At 39.6% G+C, this 18,431-nt stretch overlaps 1 protein-coding gene across 3 annotated transcripts in view; it reads left to right on the top strand.

Moving 5' to 3' along the window:
• The window catches only part of LOC119648042 (LIM and SH3 domain protein Lasp), a 108,285-nt gene extending 97,260 nt beyond the window's left edge, over nt 1-11,025 (top strand). Inside the window, exons 5-7 of one of the 3 annotated variants that reach the window (XM_038049477.1) lie at nt 3,199-4,059; nt 4,331-4,545; nt 9,465-11,025. In XM_038049477.1, the coding sequence (XP_037905405.1) occupies nt 3,199-4,059; nt 4,331-4,545; nt 9,465-9,644 (1,256 nt within the window). In that variant the 3' untranslated portion in view covers nt 9,645-11,025. The remainder of the gene's footprint in view (nt 1-3,198; nt 4,060-4,330; nt 4,546-9,464) is intronic. The other 2 variants (XM_038049478.1, XM_038049479.1) reach the window with 2 other exon arrangements.
• Nucleotides 11,026-18,431: the final 7,406 nt, after the last annotated feature.

Below are 18,431 nucleotides of genomic sequence, written 5' to 3'. Positions count from 1 at the left end.
ACTATCTTCGACCGGAGACCTCATCACTTTGCAAAGAATCCCTTGCAGGGATAGAAGGTTATATAGGCCTTGCTAACGCACAGCTCTATGTTCAATCTCCAATTTAGCTTCCTGTCCAGAATTACACCCAGAAACTTTACGTTGGAGGAAAGCACCAATCTTTGTTCATTCAGCCGCGGTAGGTGGAATTCGGGTAACCTTGCCTTGGTAGTGTCAGTTCTGTTTTGGTTGGGTTTATGCGTTTATCCGCATCTTGCGGCCCACAGGCACATTTTTCCCAACGCTCTTTCCATGATGTCACACATAATGGAGGGAAACCTCCCTGATACTAATATAACCAAGTCGTCGGCATAGTGGTGGCACTCTGACCCCGCTTCCGCGCTTCAACACGAAAAGGGTTAGGCTAATTGGTCGAAAGTCCTTCGTGGACTTACGGCCTACCCCTGCTCGTATTCGGTATGAAAACCACTCGTGCGCGTCTCAAAGACTGTAGTACGTATCCTAAAGTGATAAAGCTCCGGTAAATCTCGACAAGCCACGGCAGAACCCTTTCCTGCTGCTTTTGTAGTATTTAGCAAGGCACGCAAGTTTAAAGGCGTTAGTAGGGTGATATCAAGGATTTCTTCCCAACGGTCACAATTCTCCGAGCTGGAAAAATGGATGGTTGGTCTACTGCGCCTGTTGCATACCGATAGATTTGTGTTAATAGTAAAATCAAAGAATGACTCGTCTCTTTCTTGGATTTCCAAGCTGCCACCAACCGTATGCCTTGCATTGGCGTCGCAACCTATCAGCAGATTGGCCTTCTTTGCTGCTATGGTGACCGTCAAATGTTGCAGTTCTCTTGGGGAGCTGATCGTTCGTGATCCATGTAAGCCGAGGAAATATGCACGTTCTCTGCCCCCGTCTGTTCCAGTTTAACCATGACTAAGTCGCTGGAACTCAAGTCCGGTCTCACAAAAGCGTGCATATTCTTCCTAACGGGGATATATGTTCTAGGTCTATCCGTGTCAGCTTCTTTTGTGCTGTGGAATAAATCAAAACATTTGCTTTGGAGCGCTTTGATGGTTCGGTCACTACTGTACTAGTGCGATGTCGATGTCTTCTTAGGAGGGTTCGTTAGTCCTGATTGGACCGTCAATTCTGGACTGGATCCACTTTTCCGCCCTTGACTGCAAACCGCACTTTGAATTCTACCTTTTTTAGTGCCTCCAGGCACTCTCCGTTTATACGGAGGAAGAAAGGTTGGCTGTTCGCCTAGGGTTCCTCCTCCTTGATAACTACCCAGTCATGAAGCTTTGAAGGCGCAGGAATTCCTTGCCCTTATCCATGCGTACCTTCTACAACCAGATGCGAGCGACCGGTCTCCTGGGAATGTCGTCGTATGGGATAACTATGAGCTTTACGCCCTCCCAGACGTAGCTGATGTTAGCGACTCCCAAGCCGAAAAAGTCCCTGGAAGATTGGTCCTTGCAAGCTATAACGTGGGATCTACGGACCGCCTGAGGGGAATCAAAGTAGAGGATTGATTCCGTATGTTACAGGAGATGCTCGATAATAATTTCCGACAGCCTGGCCTCAACGCGGGTCCACACCACCGGCGCTAGTATGCCGCTTATGGAATTGCTACACGTAAGTGACTCCTGGTGACATCGCTGAAGAGTTTCGCAGTTTGTGGCTCGTCGGCTAGTTGTTGTTTAGAGCCTGAGCCCTTGCACATTCTGCTCCGCTAGTGCTTTTATTCGACCACGTCTTGGGATCAATTGTATTTGAGAGCGGTAGGCTTCTCATTCGGCTCGCCTGCCAGGCGTTTGCTGTTATATTCTTCAACAACCTCCTCGTATTTAACAAGGCTCTTTTCATCGCGCTATTATTCTTTGAAATCGTGCTGAGAAAACGCATGGCCTTCTGGTACTGGCTTTTGAACAGGACTCCAGTGGACCTTCGCTCCTTAGCTGGTTTCCAGTGATCGACATTCTTATCAGTTCTTGCCCCCGACGTCGACGGTTAGGGGTACTATGCCTGGCATTCGATATACTCAGCTGACGGCAGTGAATTCCAAGCTGGAAACTGGAAAATCTGTCTGTCTCGCTTCCTGAGGTCACTGTGGTTGGTTTTAGCACAGCGATGTCACGGTTGGCACCGATTGTACTGTTCTTGACGGCTACTGTCTCCTAGCTGATGTTTTCAGTTAATGCGTTATTATCTCTTCTTCTCTCGTCGGCTTTTTATTTTTGTTAATTGAGTTCATGCCTTGGTTCCGCGAGTAGTCCGGGAAGAATGTCCACCCTGGAAAACCACCAGGGTAAGCCTCTTATTTGAAACTGAAGGTGCCTAAGGTATTCAGAGTTCGCAAGACCAAGCTCCCACGAAGCCCTCGGCGTATGCTGTTTCACCTTGGTTTGGGGTCCTGTTACCTCCTTCTTCCGTGCAGAGAGAATAATCCCTGGGCTATTGCTTCGGCTTACCTCTCGCCAGATCCCCTAACACATAACTAGTAGGCAAACAGATCCTCATCAGATGGACGAGTCTACTCCCAGTCCAGGCCTACACACTGCCGCGAGGAGGTCGTGTGAGGACTTGCCAAATTATGCAACCTTAACCTGAAGCATTATCCACTGCATCAACCTTATTTTTTATTTCTTCTTGAAAACTTTCAAACATATCTTGGGACTTCGGAATAATCCGAATGTACTATCTTCATGCTATTCAGATAAAGGCGTTATTGTTATTTTGTAAAACATAACTTAGTAATTAGTATTATATCATTCATCGTAACTAAGTGTTATTCACTTTTGTCCGTTTATCCTTAAACAATAATGTAAACTCGAAGCTATTGTATTGTTGTGTTGTTAAAAGAGGGCTTTTGGTATAAGCTGCGCTTCGCTTTTATTGCACATTTCACAAAATACCTTCATCTCACGGCGAAATGTTGAGGCATTGTTTTTACATCTTTGTAAATCATCCATAAGAGTTTTACTTAACACTAAAACCCTTTAAAGAGAAGGCAGCTTTCTTTTATTCAAATTGTTTACTCATGAAGTGAGTTGCTCCTAGAGTAATATATACGATAAAGAGCATATCATGTTAGTTTTATGTTATCTTGCCAAAGATGAGAGCGATGTTGTCTGTTCATTTCGTCATGAGTACTGTAAAAATTCTGAACAATAGCTAAAAAACATAATATTGCCCATCTAGACAATGAATCTGAGTACTTCTCAGAGGCATTAGCTGCCGAGCAATTATCACAATATCAGCCAACTCAGCAACAACAGCTTACATCCGCAACATCACATACCCATCATCAATATCATCAAACAAACATGCATCAACAACAACAACCACAACACTCGCAACAAACATCAACATCATTAAGCTCCCAACAGCATCATCAACATCTCCAGCCTGCTGGCCAAGTAATTGCACCAAATAATTCACAAAGTTATTCAGGTATGATGCAGCAACCGCAAAGTAATCAACAAATAGTACATCAGCAACAGCAGCAAATGCAATCCTATCAGAAGCAAACACAACAGCAACCAATTCGACAATCGGCGGCTGCTACATCACAACAACCAAATTATGCATCACAGCCACAACAACAGCAGCAAACGGCCTATCAGCAACAGCAACACGTTCAACAACAACAAAATAATTACATGCAAATGCGTAGCTCGATTTTACAAAACGCTCATCATCCATCCGGGGGTGAAGTTGCCAGGGATGCGTCTGCGAAATACTACGATCAGTACGAAAACTATGCCCGGCCCACGTCAAACGCGCAGATTTCACAGAATTCGTACAATAATAATAATCCCAGTGTATATAATAACGCACAACCGAATTATATGTATCAAGGAAACAATAGCGCACATTATAACCCGAGCACGAACGGCGGGGGTAGTAATGGTAGTGTTTTGAGTGGTATCGGGGTAATGGGTGGTAACAGCGGCATTGGAAAAATCGCAGACTATGATCCCCTAACAGACGGCCCTAGATCCATTCCCAGCACACCCCGGCAAAGCGCAACTTTGATTTATAGTTCAGATCGCGGTGCGGGTAAGTTTTTAATGTTTCTGTATTTGTCTTTGCTATGGAAGCTCAATGTTTTCTCATCGTTGCTCCTTGCTATTTTATTGCTAAAAGTAAAAATGTCCTTTATTGTTCTGTTGTTACTGTTATGTATATTTCCTCATATTCATGGATTATACACGTTCGTGTTACAATTTGTAATTTAAAATCTAGTGATGATGACAATATGAAGAACTATTACTAACCCCCTGAAAGATAATTTTATTTGATTGCCACTTTTTTTCTTTGTTCCATTTAGTTAACAATAGTACTAATCCTCGACGGGTTGGTTCCATTGCTGATATTGATCCGGCAAATGGTGTTTATGGTTCAATAACTGAACCAAATAATCAAAATCAATATTATCAACAACAAAATCAAATCCGACAAGGACATCAGCATTCACATATTCATCAAACCCAGCAGCAGCAACAACAGCAACCACAACAAAATCATCAATCAAAAGCTAATATGGTATGTTGTTACAATTCCCCATATTTAATATTGTTTAGGAGCTCAGGTTGTCCATTCATTGTCTAGGACCCTAGTTTGGGTCTAATAACGCGTGTCAAGCTGAACTATACACCGAGACCAGCAAAAGTTCAATTTGGGCAAAAAGCAAGGATTTAGGAGTTATTGACAATATCTGCATCGAAATTATGGATATTCTTTGTGCATTGAGTCTATTAACGAAACGAAGAAATTAATCACCAGAAATTTGACCACACTTCACAAGAAAACTTTTTGTTTTTAAATAGGATGTACAAGATGAACTACATATTTTCAAAGGAATTTATGGATGGTCTTCATTTACCAAAATCGATTCAATTTTGAATATAAATAAGTCGATTATTATTTTTCAAAATGAGGGGTATGGAGTCATAAAATCGACTTAATCATAAGAACTTCAGGTTCTGTTTGTTCATCCTTTATTTTTCTAGCAAAAAGAAAGAATTGTTAAAGGTTTATCCATCTTAATTATATCTTTAAGAATAAAATATGATACAGTGAGAATATCTTACAAAGATCATTCAAATTAAAAATATTTTCGAAAATAAGGCGAACATGTTTCCATTGCTAGGAGAAGTGGATGGGTGAATTAAAAGATGTTTGGTTCCAACAGGATGCTGCTACATCTCACACTTCTAATGATTCAATGGCAATTTTTCGACGCATGTTTGTGGACAGATTCACAATTTGGCGATGTTCCTTGGCCTCCCAGATCACCTGACTTGTCAGTGCGTGACCTCAAGAGTCGTGTCTAGCCACAAACCGCGAGATTTGGAAGAGTTAAAAAACGCAATCGTTCAAGAAATTGGTGCCATCCCTGCAGAAATGCAGAAATGATGGTCCGTGTGATGGAGGATTTCGAGGAGGGACTTTAGTCTTGCGTCGTACATAATGGATATCACCTGGACGATGTTATTTTTCATAAATAAATCTCCCTTACACTAAAATGGGAACATACATTAATTCTTTATTTAGGGTGAGCGTAATGCTGACCACGTTGCCTCCGTCAGGGTATTGTAATCCTGTAGTGTACCGTTAAGGTCTTGAATGAAGTGCTCTAACACACTTCAAGGCCCTGATCCAACATGGATTGCCGCGCCAACGATTATTATTATTATTCTTCATTTAAAAATCGTCTATCTCCAGTCACCCTGTACAAACAAAATTGAAACTCATTCACTCTCAAATTTTCCAAGTTGCATAAGGAAGCAGTACTTAATCAAATAATGACAAAAGGCGAAACCTGGGTCCATCACAAGGATCCTTGGATCAAAATGGTGTAAATGATATGAAATTAATAAGGAAGCGAAAGTACGATCATTTTCTGAGATTTATTGACTGGCAGTTGACTATGCTGCTTTTTGATGATCTCATTAATCATCTGTATTCTTAGGTCCATATGGTAGTCCGGTAGTTGGGAGTAGTCCCTAACTTCGCCCATTTTCCATTGTCGAGGAGCGAACTTTGTTTCATTCTCCTGAAGTTTACTCTTAGCCATACAATGGAGCACCCTGCCACCAGTAAGATTTGAACCGCGACCTTCCGCTACGACAGCCAAACTCTCTAAACACTGTATCCACTACGACACATCAGCACTTGGCACGAGCGGACGTGTTGTATAACGAATAATACATTTTTGATTTCCTTGTTATCCTTTAAATGTGAATGAAGTCTTTATATTTACAATGTGGATTCCTTCTTTTAGTTCTATGGATTAAGTCAACCTCCACCACACATCTTATATATTGCATTGACAATGGACCGTGCTCTGCGAAACCCCTACTGCCGCTCCGATAGGCCACCCGCTAGCTCCACGAAGGGAAGCAGCCTGTTGTATATTACCCTCTCCAACATATTGCCCATACACAGTTAGGACGATATGAAGAGGGTGTAGCGGGTGGTTTTTGGGGCTTCGGTAGCAGAACCAACATGTGCCTTTTCTACTGGGCGCGAAACACTCCTTCCTCCATGCACGATTCAAATGTGCCTATGAACGATGCGACTTTGACGGAACCCCATCCAATCCCGGAGTCTCATTATCCCCAATTCGTCCACAAATCCCTCGTAGTTCCTCCTCGGCGGATTGTGAAGACATCCTATTGCACCGTTGGTTGAGGTCCACTTTCATCCTGTTGAGGGAAAAGGATTGCGGTTATTTTGAATAAGAGTCGCAGATACATCACTTGGGGTGATTTTTGTCAACGAATCTTGTTCATTACAACCTTGTACGCTGTACTCTATGAGTTCGTATTTGCCTCAAAGTACAATCGCTTGTAGCAATTCCGCTTCTTTCCCGTATAGTCTTCTTAAGACTACTTCGAAGATCCCGGGATTATTTCCTCGACTGCCGATGTTCTAGCTTCCCTCTGGTCCTTTGGTAAAGCCCCCTCGCTCGCAGACAGGATGCTCTCAACAGCGTGATTTCTTGGTTCCACCAGTAGTTTGGTTTCCTACTGTAATGGAACTTCCGTCGCGGCATTGTAGAGTCGCATGCCTCAATGATTTTGGGGCTGTGGTCTCTAGCGTTCAACACCGAGTCGTCTAGCATCTCCTCAGATTGCACTAATGTTACACTAGGAGGAGCATAACAGTTGTAGATATGGACGCCGTTGACTTTTATAATAATAATAATCGTTGGCACAGCAATCCATATTGGATCAGGGCCTCGAAGTGTGTTAGAGCACTTCATTCAAGACCGAAACGATACACTACAGTATACTGTAGGAGACAATGTGGTCAGCATTGCGCTCGCCCGAGATTATGACCGTGATTTGACTCAGGTACTCATTCACAGCTGAGTCGTCTGGTATTCGACGTCAAACCACGATACAAATCCCACTGCCACCAGTGAGATTTGAACCGCGACCTTCCGCTCGATATCCTTGTGCTCTAACCACTCAGCTATCCGGACACGTTGACTTTTGGCCTTATAAAACCGGCTCCCGTGAATGCCATAGTTCCTTGAATGGCTTCCGCGTTTTCCTTTCACCTATGTAGCATTACCGTAATTTCGATAAGGTTCATCCACGCGGTATTATCGTAATTTCGGTAAGGTTCACATATTACCGCCACGTACACAGTCGATTCTCGAATGCTTTGCGACAGCAAGTCTTAAGTTACATCGTAGTGGTTGAGGTTAAATTATATCAACCACATTTAGCCCTACGATTCAGCTCCGTTCTGAATGCCGGGCACCTTCCACCACCTGCAACGTGCCGGTCGTCCACTCCCTTTTTCTCTTTGCACAACATGCATCGCAGATCTCCCGTGCAGTCTTTGATAAGATGACCCTCATCTCCCCACTTCCTGCACCTTCTCGGCCTAGCGTGCTCACTAATACATCATCCACAAAAAAAAGGATTAACAGTGATTTAGGAAACCTCAACAGTTGCTTTTTGGATTAATTAAGTAATAAAATTAACTAACAATTAAGTCTGGATTTAGGTATTTAAGGACAAGCAGTTTAGACAAAAGCTCACTGAGGAAGAGGACAACTGGCCCTCGAAATAAAAAATAAAATTTGTCTTTTTTCTCATAGTACATGCTGGTGCAAAGCGGCCAAAATCGAGGCATATTTCCTCTTTAGTCGGCACACGCTTATTTTTACCTGCCCCGCGGCAAGCAGTTTAATCTCTGATTCAACCGGCAAGGTAATGATAGCAGTCTGTGTACCTCCATACACCTTCTTCATTTTCTTTATTGCGCTTTCTTCTACTGCGCTAAGGTTAAATTGTTCACAGAAATCCTCTCGTGATGTCGTCTAGGTCTTTACACTCGATTACTATTTGTTGCTTTCGAGCTTTTACTTCAGTTTGCTCACCTAGCACCTTCTCCACCTGGCTGCGAAAACTATCCGCTGTCTTCTCGCTGGATTTGTTTAGCTTCAGCTTTAGATCCCCCTTCTGCGTGCGCTTGACACGACTAACACTGCCGTCCAGGTTTGTCAATTTCGGATCGGCTTTGACTTTCCGAAGGGTATCGGCGTAAGACATATCTCCTTTCTTGGAAATAATGATTACTACCGGCCGAATTTTCTTGTTTTCCTTCTGCCGCTTTTTGGCGCCCACCTTTGTCCATTGTTCGAGTTTCGCCAAAGTTGGGGCGGTAGTCGAAGAACTACGCGGAACTTTCTCCGACTCAGCTTTCTTCGACGAAAAGGCCTTTTTATTCTTGGCCGCTCGCTGGCCATCAAGGGGTTCACTAATTCCGTCCCTACTCGGTTTGCCCACGTTCCCACCTACCTTATGTTGAGCAGGCGTCACCTACGTGTGACTTTGCCACAGGACGCCTAAGCGTTTTTCTCCTCCACCGCACTAATATAGGGCAACTTAATGCCACTTATCACAGCCCTGATATTTTGGTGGATATTCCGCCTCTTCTTGATGAACTCACAGAGTTAATTTATGCGCTCCGCCAGTGAAACAAACTGTGTTGTAGTGTTCCATGCTCGTATTTTGCAGCATCGGTAATTCAGTCAATCCAACGACTATCATAGTTTCTTTCTGATTCCCGCGACGAATCTCGACTATCTAGTCGTCTGTAATATGTACGTATATCTTGTAGTTTGAAACAAATATGAAGGAATATTTTGGGTTTTTAGTTATATACGAATGGAAGAGATGAACACGAAACATTTATAACTGAAGCATCAGCTCCCTGTATTCCGATTTGCTTTATTTTCTCGACTGGGCTTATGATCGCGTTTGTCGTATTCAGATCCATGTAAAAGCGAAATGAACATATATTTCATAGTGGGAATGACGAATTCTTTAAATTGTGAATAAAATCTCATGTATGACTCGAATAAATCAACACTCCCCCACCATGGAAATTATGTAAAACAACAACAACCTATTCAACATTAATTTCTCTCTATTTTACAGCGCGTCTACCGAGCCTTGTACGACTACCAAGCTCAAGACATGGATGAAGTTAGCTTTAAAGAAGGCGATTTGATTTTCGAAATTGACCCAATCGATGCCGGCTGGATGACTGGAAAAGTAGAACGAACTGGTAAAACAGGAATGCTACCCGCAAATTACCTTCAGCCAGCTATGATTTAGTTTTCGCATTTTTTTTCGCAATTCCCTATGAAAAATATTATAGAACCAATAAATTCATATTATAAATACCTAATTAAATCATTGACAGATCCAAACTGTAAAAGTCCTCAAATTGAACAATCTGCAAGATCCTAACTGGATCATTTAATTGAAAGATGGTCCACACAATAGTTTTAGAGGGCATATTTAGGGAGAAAAACAGCAGCTTATACATAAATGATAAGTTTAAATAGAAGAGCAGTGAGAATGCGAGGTGAAGATAATGAAATTAAACGAAAAGAATATTGTATTACGTTATTATGAAATAATGAACTGTATAATTTATTAATAATAAATACATGAAAGGGAGAACATAATTTTATGTTTTTTAAGTACCTTTCTTTCATTTTTGTTATAAATTTTATTTTCAAAATAAAATAATTATTAGTTTATTGTTATTATGTTGAATATGAAACTCTTAGATAGTATGAAATTCACCAATATCCTTTTATTATTTTTCCCTTATGTTTATTTAAACGCTTCCTTTCCCCTCTGTTTCTTTTCTTTTTCTACTTTCCAACCCAGTTTTACCTACTTACCTACCATTCTACTGTAAAATATGTGAGATCACAAAAGTTTAAATGTGTTTTACATTTACCTTACTACTTTCCTATTATTTTTGAAAATCAATCAGGAATAATTAAGAATAATCAAGAACACACGATTGCTTTTACATCTAACTAAATTTAACGAATTGAAACTTTTTTGTTTTCTACTTAGAGATTTGCAATTATTGTATAAAAAGGAAAATATGTAACTTATGTGCCTTCTCGGATAATAAACAATTTTTAAAAGACAAATGTCTAATTTTGTCATTTTGTCAATTTCTAAACGATTCTTATGATGTAATTGGCCAAATTATTGAGTAGTTTATAAAATATCCGACGACTGATATCATTGCTTGAGAAAACGCAAAGCCTTTTTGGCTTATTAAGTTGTGCATTAATATTGAGTGAGAAATGTATTATGTGCTAACTTGAGTAATATTGAGCATTTTCCTAATCTACACTACAATCAAAAACTAACAATTTGTTGTTATATTTCAATAAGTTACAAGTAATATTATTGTTCAAACGATTTCTTATTCATTTAGTTATCATAAGTAGATTGCTAAAAATATTGGAATTTATAACATATAAACCTAAGCATGATGTAAATTTCTCTATTATATTAACGAAATATTTACTAATTTTTCATTTTTACTAAATCCCTTAAATCACTAGCTAATACCGATTATATTATATACAGAAGAGTTCTGATTTATTTTTACATGCTATTGCAAATGTTTTTATTTCTATATGTTTTGTGAATTAATAAAAATGGAGGTTAAGGTATATTTAAATTGGTACAAATTCTTTCTCTTAAAGCATGCTTTCATATTACTAAAACACAGCTTTCAACTAAATTTAATTAAAAAAATATGTTTTATAACGTTGAATTTGATAATTGCGGTTAGTTCCGCCACTCACTCTAGTTATGGATTTGACTAATATCAATACTAATACAACATTTTTAGTTCTATCACCTGCAAGTTCACAGAAATTTTGTAAGCCTAACTGGTTTAGGAATTAATGTTGATTCAGTTCAATTTTTCATTACATTATTCTACATTAAAATAAAAAATTAAAGCGTTAGGCAAAGGACTAAAGTCGATTAACAAAAGAAGTTCCTGTATTGGGTTGGGGAAAAAGAAATGTCATATTTGTGATCGAAATTTGACGCTCTGTTTAACATACTTAGAATTATCTGATTTAAATCAAATATGCGCCGTCTTGTTCGCAAACTTGTTTCCATTTAGCAGGCAACTTCATTATCCCCCCTTATAAACCCCCCCTCCTTATTTGCAAAAAACTCAGTTTTCGCAAGCCTCTTTTGAGGCCAACTTAGTAGCACCAAGAGCGTTTTACATGGACCGAAAAAGATGGTAATCACTTGGTGCCAGGTCTATACGGTGGGTACGATGGGACATCCCATCCGAGCTCCCGTAACCTCCGGCGGGTCATTAAAGATGTGTGAGGCCGAGCGTTGTCTTGATGGAACACATCACCATTCCTATTGACCAGTTCTGGCCGCTTCTGGTCAATCACCTGCTTCAAACGGTCGAGCTGCTCACAGTAGAGGACCAAATTGAGTGTCTGGCCATAGTTGAGCAGCTCATAGTGGATGATTCCCTTCCAATCCCACCAAACACACAGCAAAACCTTCCTGGCCGTCAATCGGTTTCCACGACGATTGTCCTATCAGTTCGGGGTGTATCTTAACACATCCGCTACACCAGAACGAAATCGGTCGAACCAACGCTGTGCTGTGCGAATCGTTACAGTATCGGTCCCATAAACTTCACAAATTTTTCCGGCCGCCTTCGTTGCACTTTTACCTTTCAGGTAGTAAAAACGTAAAATATGACGAATTTCTTGCTTGGTGGACTCCATCTTTGACGCGCCATAACTTGAGACTGAAACGTACGATCACAGTTAGATACTAGACAGCTACCACACTCCCCCTTGCCCCTCAAGGGGGAAATCAGTGCGAGTACGCATGATTTCAAATTGTTTTGCCCTTGAGCATGAGCGAGATGTAACGAAAATCCGATCAGCTGTGTTTGACATACCGCCCGGACTTGCCAATGTATTGGTGAGATCGGCAAGTTTTTGCTTATGTGTAAGTGAATACGTGAAACAACTTTTTGCTATATGCGTGAGCACGCTGTAGTACCAGAATAGCAAAAAATTACCGATCTCTCTCTTACCAATACGATTTGACGAAGATTATGCCTTTTCCTTGTTTAGCGTCTCTGATGTGTACAGATAAGCTTCTGCAAGCACATTCGCAAGTGGGGTCATTTTAGTGTGGGTACTGCCTATAGTAGATCTACTGTGCATACGATCACAACACTGTCAAAGAGACACTTGTAGCACAGATTGTCGTCAAATCGCCGTATAGTATGACCTGATGCGATAAATACAACACAAGATATGTTTAACTGTCCCCATCTATTGACAAAATACGACATTTCTTTTTCTCCAACCCTATATTACTTTCGTTTTATTAAACAGGGTGTTTCAAAACAACCAGACAAATGGTATGCCAGGTGATTCTCAATCATCCTTATGTGTTAAAATAAACGCAGGATCGTAACTAAACCTTGCTCTAAAACATGAATGACAATTTGTAGGAATGAAGCGAGCCGTTTGCAAGGAATAAATTTTAAAATGCAAAAATTGTGTTTTTCTCTTCCAAAATTTTGTTGATTAATCCATTTTTTCCGAAATTTGACGGACTCAATGCACTATTTTTTTGGAAAAATTCTATCTTCCTTTCATTCTATTATAATAAAATCATGTCTACATCATTTTATCGTAAATACTCAATTAGTGACAATTACAAACCTGTAAAAGTAAATCATCAGGAAAAAATGCTAAATTTTTTGCATGGAAATTAAGAAATTTGTTCTTAACGGTTAAAAAAGAATCTAGCCGATATCATAATGAATGAAAATTCAAAGATAAATGTATTCTGGATGTTTAAGAAAAAATTTTAAAAATTCGCATCCTGCATTAGTAGACAATGGGAGGCTCTTTTGCGGACACTACATATTGCTTTTGATAACTTTCTTCTTGATACGTTTGCAGTAACACTAGCAATCTTAGAAGAGGCTTCTTCTAACGGCCTGTGAGTTTCCCTACAAACCATTCCTTTCCAGGATCCCCACAGTGGATATAATTCGGGCGATTTTGGAGACCACAGTATAAGCCTATAAGGTCTTATCCTCCGTTCATCATATTCTTCGTTAAGATCAAATGTAACATCCTTGTGTGTGGAAGTGCCCCATTGTGGTGAAACCACATCCTGCTCCTTCTAACAAATCGAGCAAGATCTCCCGCAAAAAAGACCATTCATCTGTCGATCGGTTTGGGAGAATATAAGGCCCTGTAACTTGGCCTCCAATAATTACTTCCCATCGGTTTTGATAATATAATTCACGATTTAACCCACCGATGGGTATTACGATAAATATGTGCCCTCTTTTCATGGGTAAAAAAATATTTTTAGTGAAGTTACGATTTTCCCTAATTCGTCCTTGCAACCAATCGCAAAAATCTCCTTCACTTTGGCTTGAAATGGTAAGATTGAACTTTTTTGTGTTTTATTGTTGAAATTGCTTCCGACTTATGCTTGTTTCAGGTTACGATGATCTTAGTAAGTTAACTTAAAATGGCTGCCGAATAATTTGGTAATTTTTTCTACTAATTTAACCTTTTCAATTGCTCTTACGGAATCTAGTAATTAAAATCCAATTACATTGTTAGGAGTTGTGTTGTGGTGTATTCCAATGAATCAAAGTTAATGAAAAACAACCATGTGGATTATCACGCATAATAGTTGTGAAATGTCTTTACCTATTTTATGTCATTCAGGTATTCGGGGTATTTCTTCAATGAGTGGGTTTCCATTTAACCCATTATAACTAATATAAATAAAGTACTACAGATAAAATGGTGATAACGAAATTTTATCACAGTAAAACTGAAAAACATTTTTTGTAAGGGAATTAGTACAGCGTGTATGTTAAAATTCGAGAAAAATTCAGTTAACAGCAACATTTTGGAAGAGAAAAACAAAATGTTTGCTTTGGGAAATTTATTACTTCCAAACTGCTCCGCTGTCCTAACCACGATTCAGCGTTTATTTCAATACCTTAGCTATCAGGGATCTTAGAATTTTAAAAGTAAAATGCCTGTGGCAGCTAAAGGATTAAGAAATCGAAAAAAAAACATGAGGAATCATCTGCCACAACCAGGCCTGACGAGAGCGGGGTGGAAAATGGGGATTCCCCGGCCTCGGAGTTTTCTGGGGCGCCCGGGATAGAAATTTCAATAGAAAAAATTGATAACAGTTGGGCTACCATAACTTTTATCCCAAGCCAAACGGACTTCCACCCCGGGTCCGGGTTTCTACCTACGCAGGACCCGGATTTTCTCTCTATGGCACTGGGCATACCATTTGTCTAGTTTTTTTGAAGCACTTTACAAGGGGCGTTTCATAATTATAAGGCTACTATGAATTCACTTTCTAAATATTGTATTTGGCAATGGCAGACTGTTTTTGTTCAGCAAAAATGATTAGGAAAAAGAAAAAGGAAGAGTACATTCTTGCCAAATTTTGTAAGTTAACGCATTTTTTTTAAATCGATATTTACATTGCTCTTGTTTCATATTTATGAAGTTATTTACATTTATTATTAACTAAGCTAGTGATAAGAATAATTATAGAATTATATCGCAAATTTTCATACTTTTGAGAAAGTCACTAACAGGGTGTTCATCAATTTTCTGTCACTTATCCTGTAATCCCATTATATCGTATGATGTATATGCGATTGTCTTTATAAAACTGCTGTGTAAGAATAACTTATAGGTTCTCTAGTTGACTCAGGGAGCACCAAAAACCAAGCTTTTGTCTCAGGATTGATATGGATTCGTGCGTTGTCCTTCTGAAAAATCCATATAAAAATGGCACCAGGTTGTTTTCTAGGCCCTGAATCGCTACTTTTCATTGCATTTTTCTCCGTAAAACAAAGCGTAATCTTTCTGGTGTTATGCTAGTAGCTTTGAAAACCATCAGGACCATTCAGATTTTTTTCATCGAAAAATATGACTGGTATTGGTACCAGTTCTCTAACTGATAGCTTGGTAAAGATAATAGGGTTTGTGTGATTTACTCGTTCTACCTGGCCATTGCTTCGCGGTACTATACTTGTTATCAAAAGGTGTTCTATATTTTCTTTTCCACCGTACTCGATCTAATAACTGTCCCTAGGCCCAATATACTTCGGCTTGGTTAGTCATAAATGACCGCCTGCTTCCGTAATCTGTCGACGATCTCGGCCGTGTCAGTCGATATGGTCGGGTATAGCCATAATGAATGGATGTAGGTCCTCGTTTGAACCATAGTTCCCAATGGTCGATGTAGAAACTGTCGAAAGATTTTTTTCCCTTCGGGATGGGATTCAGGTGATCCTCCGATCCTTCCGAGAGACTATAGTTCAGTCATCTTTTACATTCTTTTGCGAAAAAAAATCGCTTATTTTGCTTCCCGGGTGACATTCTTGTCCATTTGCTAATTTTCCAGTGTATCCTCCTGTAACGTATGGTAGAGGTGTTTTTTTTTCACGGATTTTCATTTGGACACTGTCATTCCAAGTATCTCTGTTAGGGAACCCCTTACCTGCCTTGCTGACATCGAGGGTTCCGCTTTGTGGATCGTGTTTCTAACTTGTTTCCACGATTCTTCGACTTTCAGAATGGTTGGTAATCGCGTAAGTGAGATCATTTATTCTTTTTCTTCTAACGAAATCGCCGCTATTTAATGTGCAGCGGGCCAGTGCGGAACGCTGTTTTATCGATGGCTTGATATGACTCAAGTATGGAGGGGCCATACTTGAGCCGCTTTAAAATTGTTTCTAAGTTGGTGGTGTTATCCGTTTATAATCTAGGCAATGAAGTTCTGGAACACGGATTTGATGTACATACACGATGATGAATTGAACCCAAAAGGCGTTTCAAGAAACTCATACTGGTCGCTCAGATTGGCAAATGAGGCGGCCTCACAACTTTCTATGGGTACGTGAAAGAAAACGTTCTCATGTTTATTCGTTTTTTAAGGTTTTGTGTAAAACAAAACCTTATTAAAATCGATTCAATGTCTGTCTGTCACACGCACCTTTCTCCAAAACGGCTAAACCGATCCGAACGAAATTTGGTGGGCAGATGGGAACTATGAAATCCTACGCATACAGAGAGTGGCATAAATTTGGGTGGAGTTTAAAGGAGGGCTCCCCATACAATACAAAGGGGGGATTCAAACAATTTTTTTCATAGAATATGGTCGTGTAGGGTATCAAATGAAAGGTCTCGATTTGTACTTTCCGAAACTGATATTAGTTTTGGAGTGAATTGCAGGTTTTGTTTAAAACACTTATGTGAAATCTAATCTTCTATAGATATCCCATTCCGGTATCTGCTCAAATAAATTTACTAATAGTATATTATCAACTTTTAGAAATTGTCTGAAAAACTCCCCTTAAGTAAGGTGTACTAAATTTTGCACGGACATAGAGAACAGTCTCGTGCATACACATGCCAAGTTTCATGAAAATTCAACTATTAGTGTCAAAGTTATAGCAAACTTATCAATTTCGTGCGAATTAACAGCAGCCTAGGCCATACAAATAAGATGCTGACGCAATAATTAACGAGAATAATTGACATTCGAGTGAAATATTAAAATTCCATTCATGAAGAATCTAATTCTCTCTAGCCTTTTTTTATATTTGATGTAGGGCTACATCCTTGGCATTTGCTAATAATATTAATCTCAGAGTGTGAAGCATATGAGGTTGACTATTATCTATAAAGGAGTTTCCATCCAATGATTTATTTAAATCGCTTTCCAAAAAATAGAGAGCCATGGAATTTTTAACTATATGACACGGAGCTGTCGTGTACTCATCGCTCCTCATATCTTTTTCTTTTTCTTCAGTCTTTGTCCCGTTCACAAGCGGGGTCGGCTCGTCGTGATCGGTTTCGTTATTTTATTTTATCGAATGGCTGATCAGGATGTAATTGCGAGGCCTTTAAATCCCCATCCAGCGTATCAAACCACCGTTGTTTCGGCCGACTTTTTGGTTGCTTACCATTGACTTTAATGTACAGACCAATATTGGTAAGTGAATTCTCGTAAGCGTGAATTACGTGACCATACCATCGAAGACGCCTCTCTCGCAGTTTTCAAACGATCGGCGCAAACCCATATCGATCGCCGATATTCTCATTTCAGACGTGATCAAAACGTGTCACGCCACCAGTGCAATGCAACATCTTCATCCCCATTACCGCAAGAAGTATGATAAAATCTCCTTTTCAGTTCGATATAAGGAAAAGGATGTGAATATTTTTATATTCAAATACCAAGAAAAAAATAAAAAAAAACAGCAAGTCGAATAAATGTAGAAACCTCCCAGCAGCATAATGTGAATGCAGTTTCGTTTCGCAAGTAGGTTTTGTGATGCCAGATTCATTTCCAAACAAGTCGGGAAACGGGAAGCTGGGCGCTTCAGGTATGAAAGGTTTTGTTTGCTTCTTGTGTGAGTATATTTGAGTGTAGAACTATCCCATTTGTATGTAGTCTGTTAAGAATATGCATTTAGCATGTCAGATTTAGTACTTCGGGTTGTAAATTTACACGGTAAAATCAACTTTGAGCTACTGAACCTTTGTTACTAATAATATGATTTTGATCAAACTTGGAGATAATATGCTTCATATTATATTTTATACTACTACCAACTTTTATAACTCTGAGGTAAACTTAAGGGGGGTTGTACTTAATTTTCCCAAAAATATGGTAATATACTAATATTAACTTAATTTGAACAGATATCGACATTGTTAAAGAAATCATCACTTTCCACCCCTCCCACTCCCCGCATTTTTAACAAATCTCTAAACTTAGATCGGCTTCGAAAAGTACTAATTAAGACCTTTCATTTGATATCCCACATGACTATATTTGTTTACTGAACGTCAGTTAAGGGAGGAAACCACATTAGGAGGTTTTCAAAATAGATTTTTTTTATTGTACAGATCGTTAGCCTAGCTGTCCCAGAATACGATGCAATTTCAAATCTTAATTCGGGGAGTAGAAGGGAGCGACAGGCTTAGAGTCCACCGCTCAGGAGGTAGTCGC

This window comes from Hermetia illucens, chromosome 2, assembly GCF_905115235.1.
Source record: "Hermetia illucens chromosome 2, iHerIll2.2.curated.20191125, whole genome shotgun sequence".
Taxonomy (NCBI): domain Eukaryota; kingdom Metazoa; phylum Arthropoda; class Insecta; order Diptera; family Stratiomyidae; genus Hermetia; species Hermetia illucens.
The sequence above is the reverse complement of the archived record's forward strand: the minus strand, read 5'-3'. Positions and strand labels throughout refer to the sequence as shown.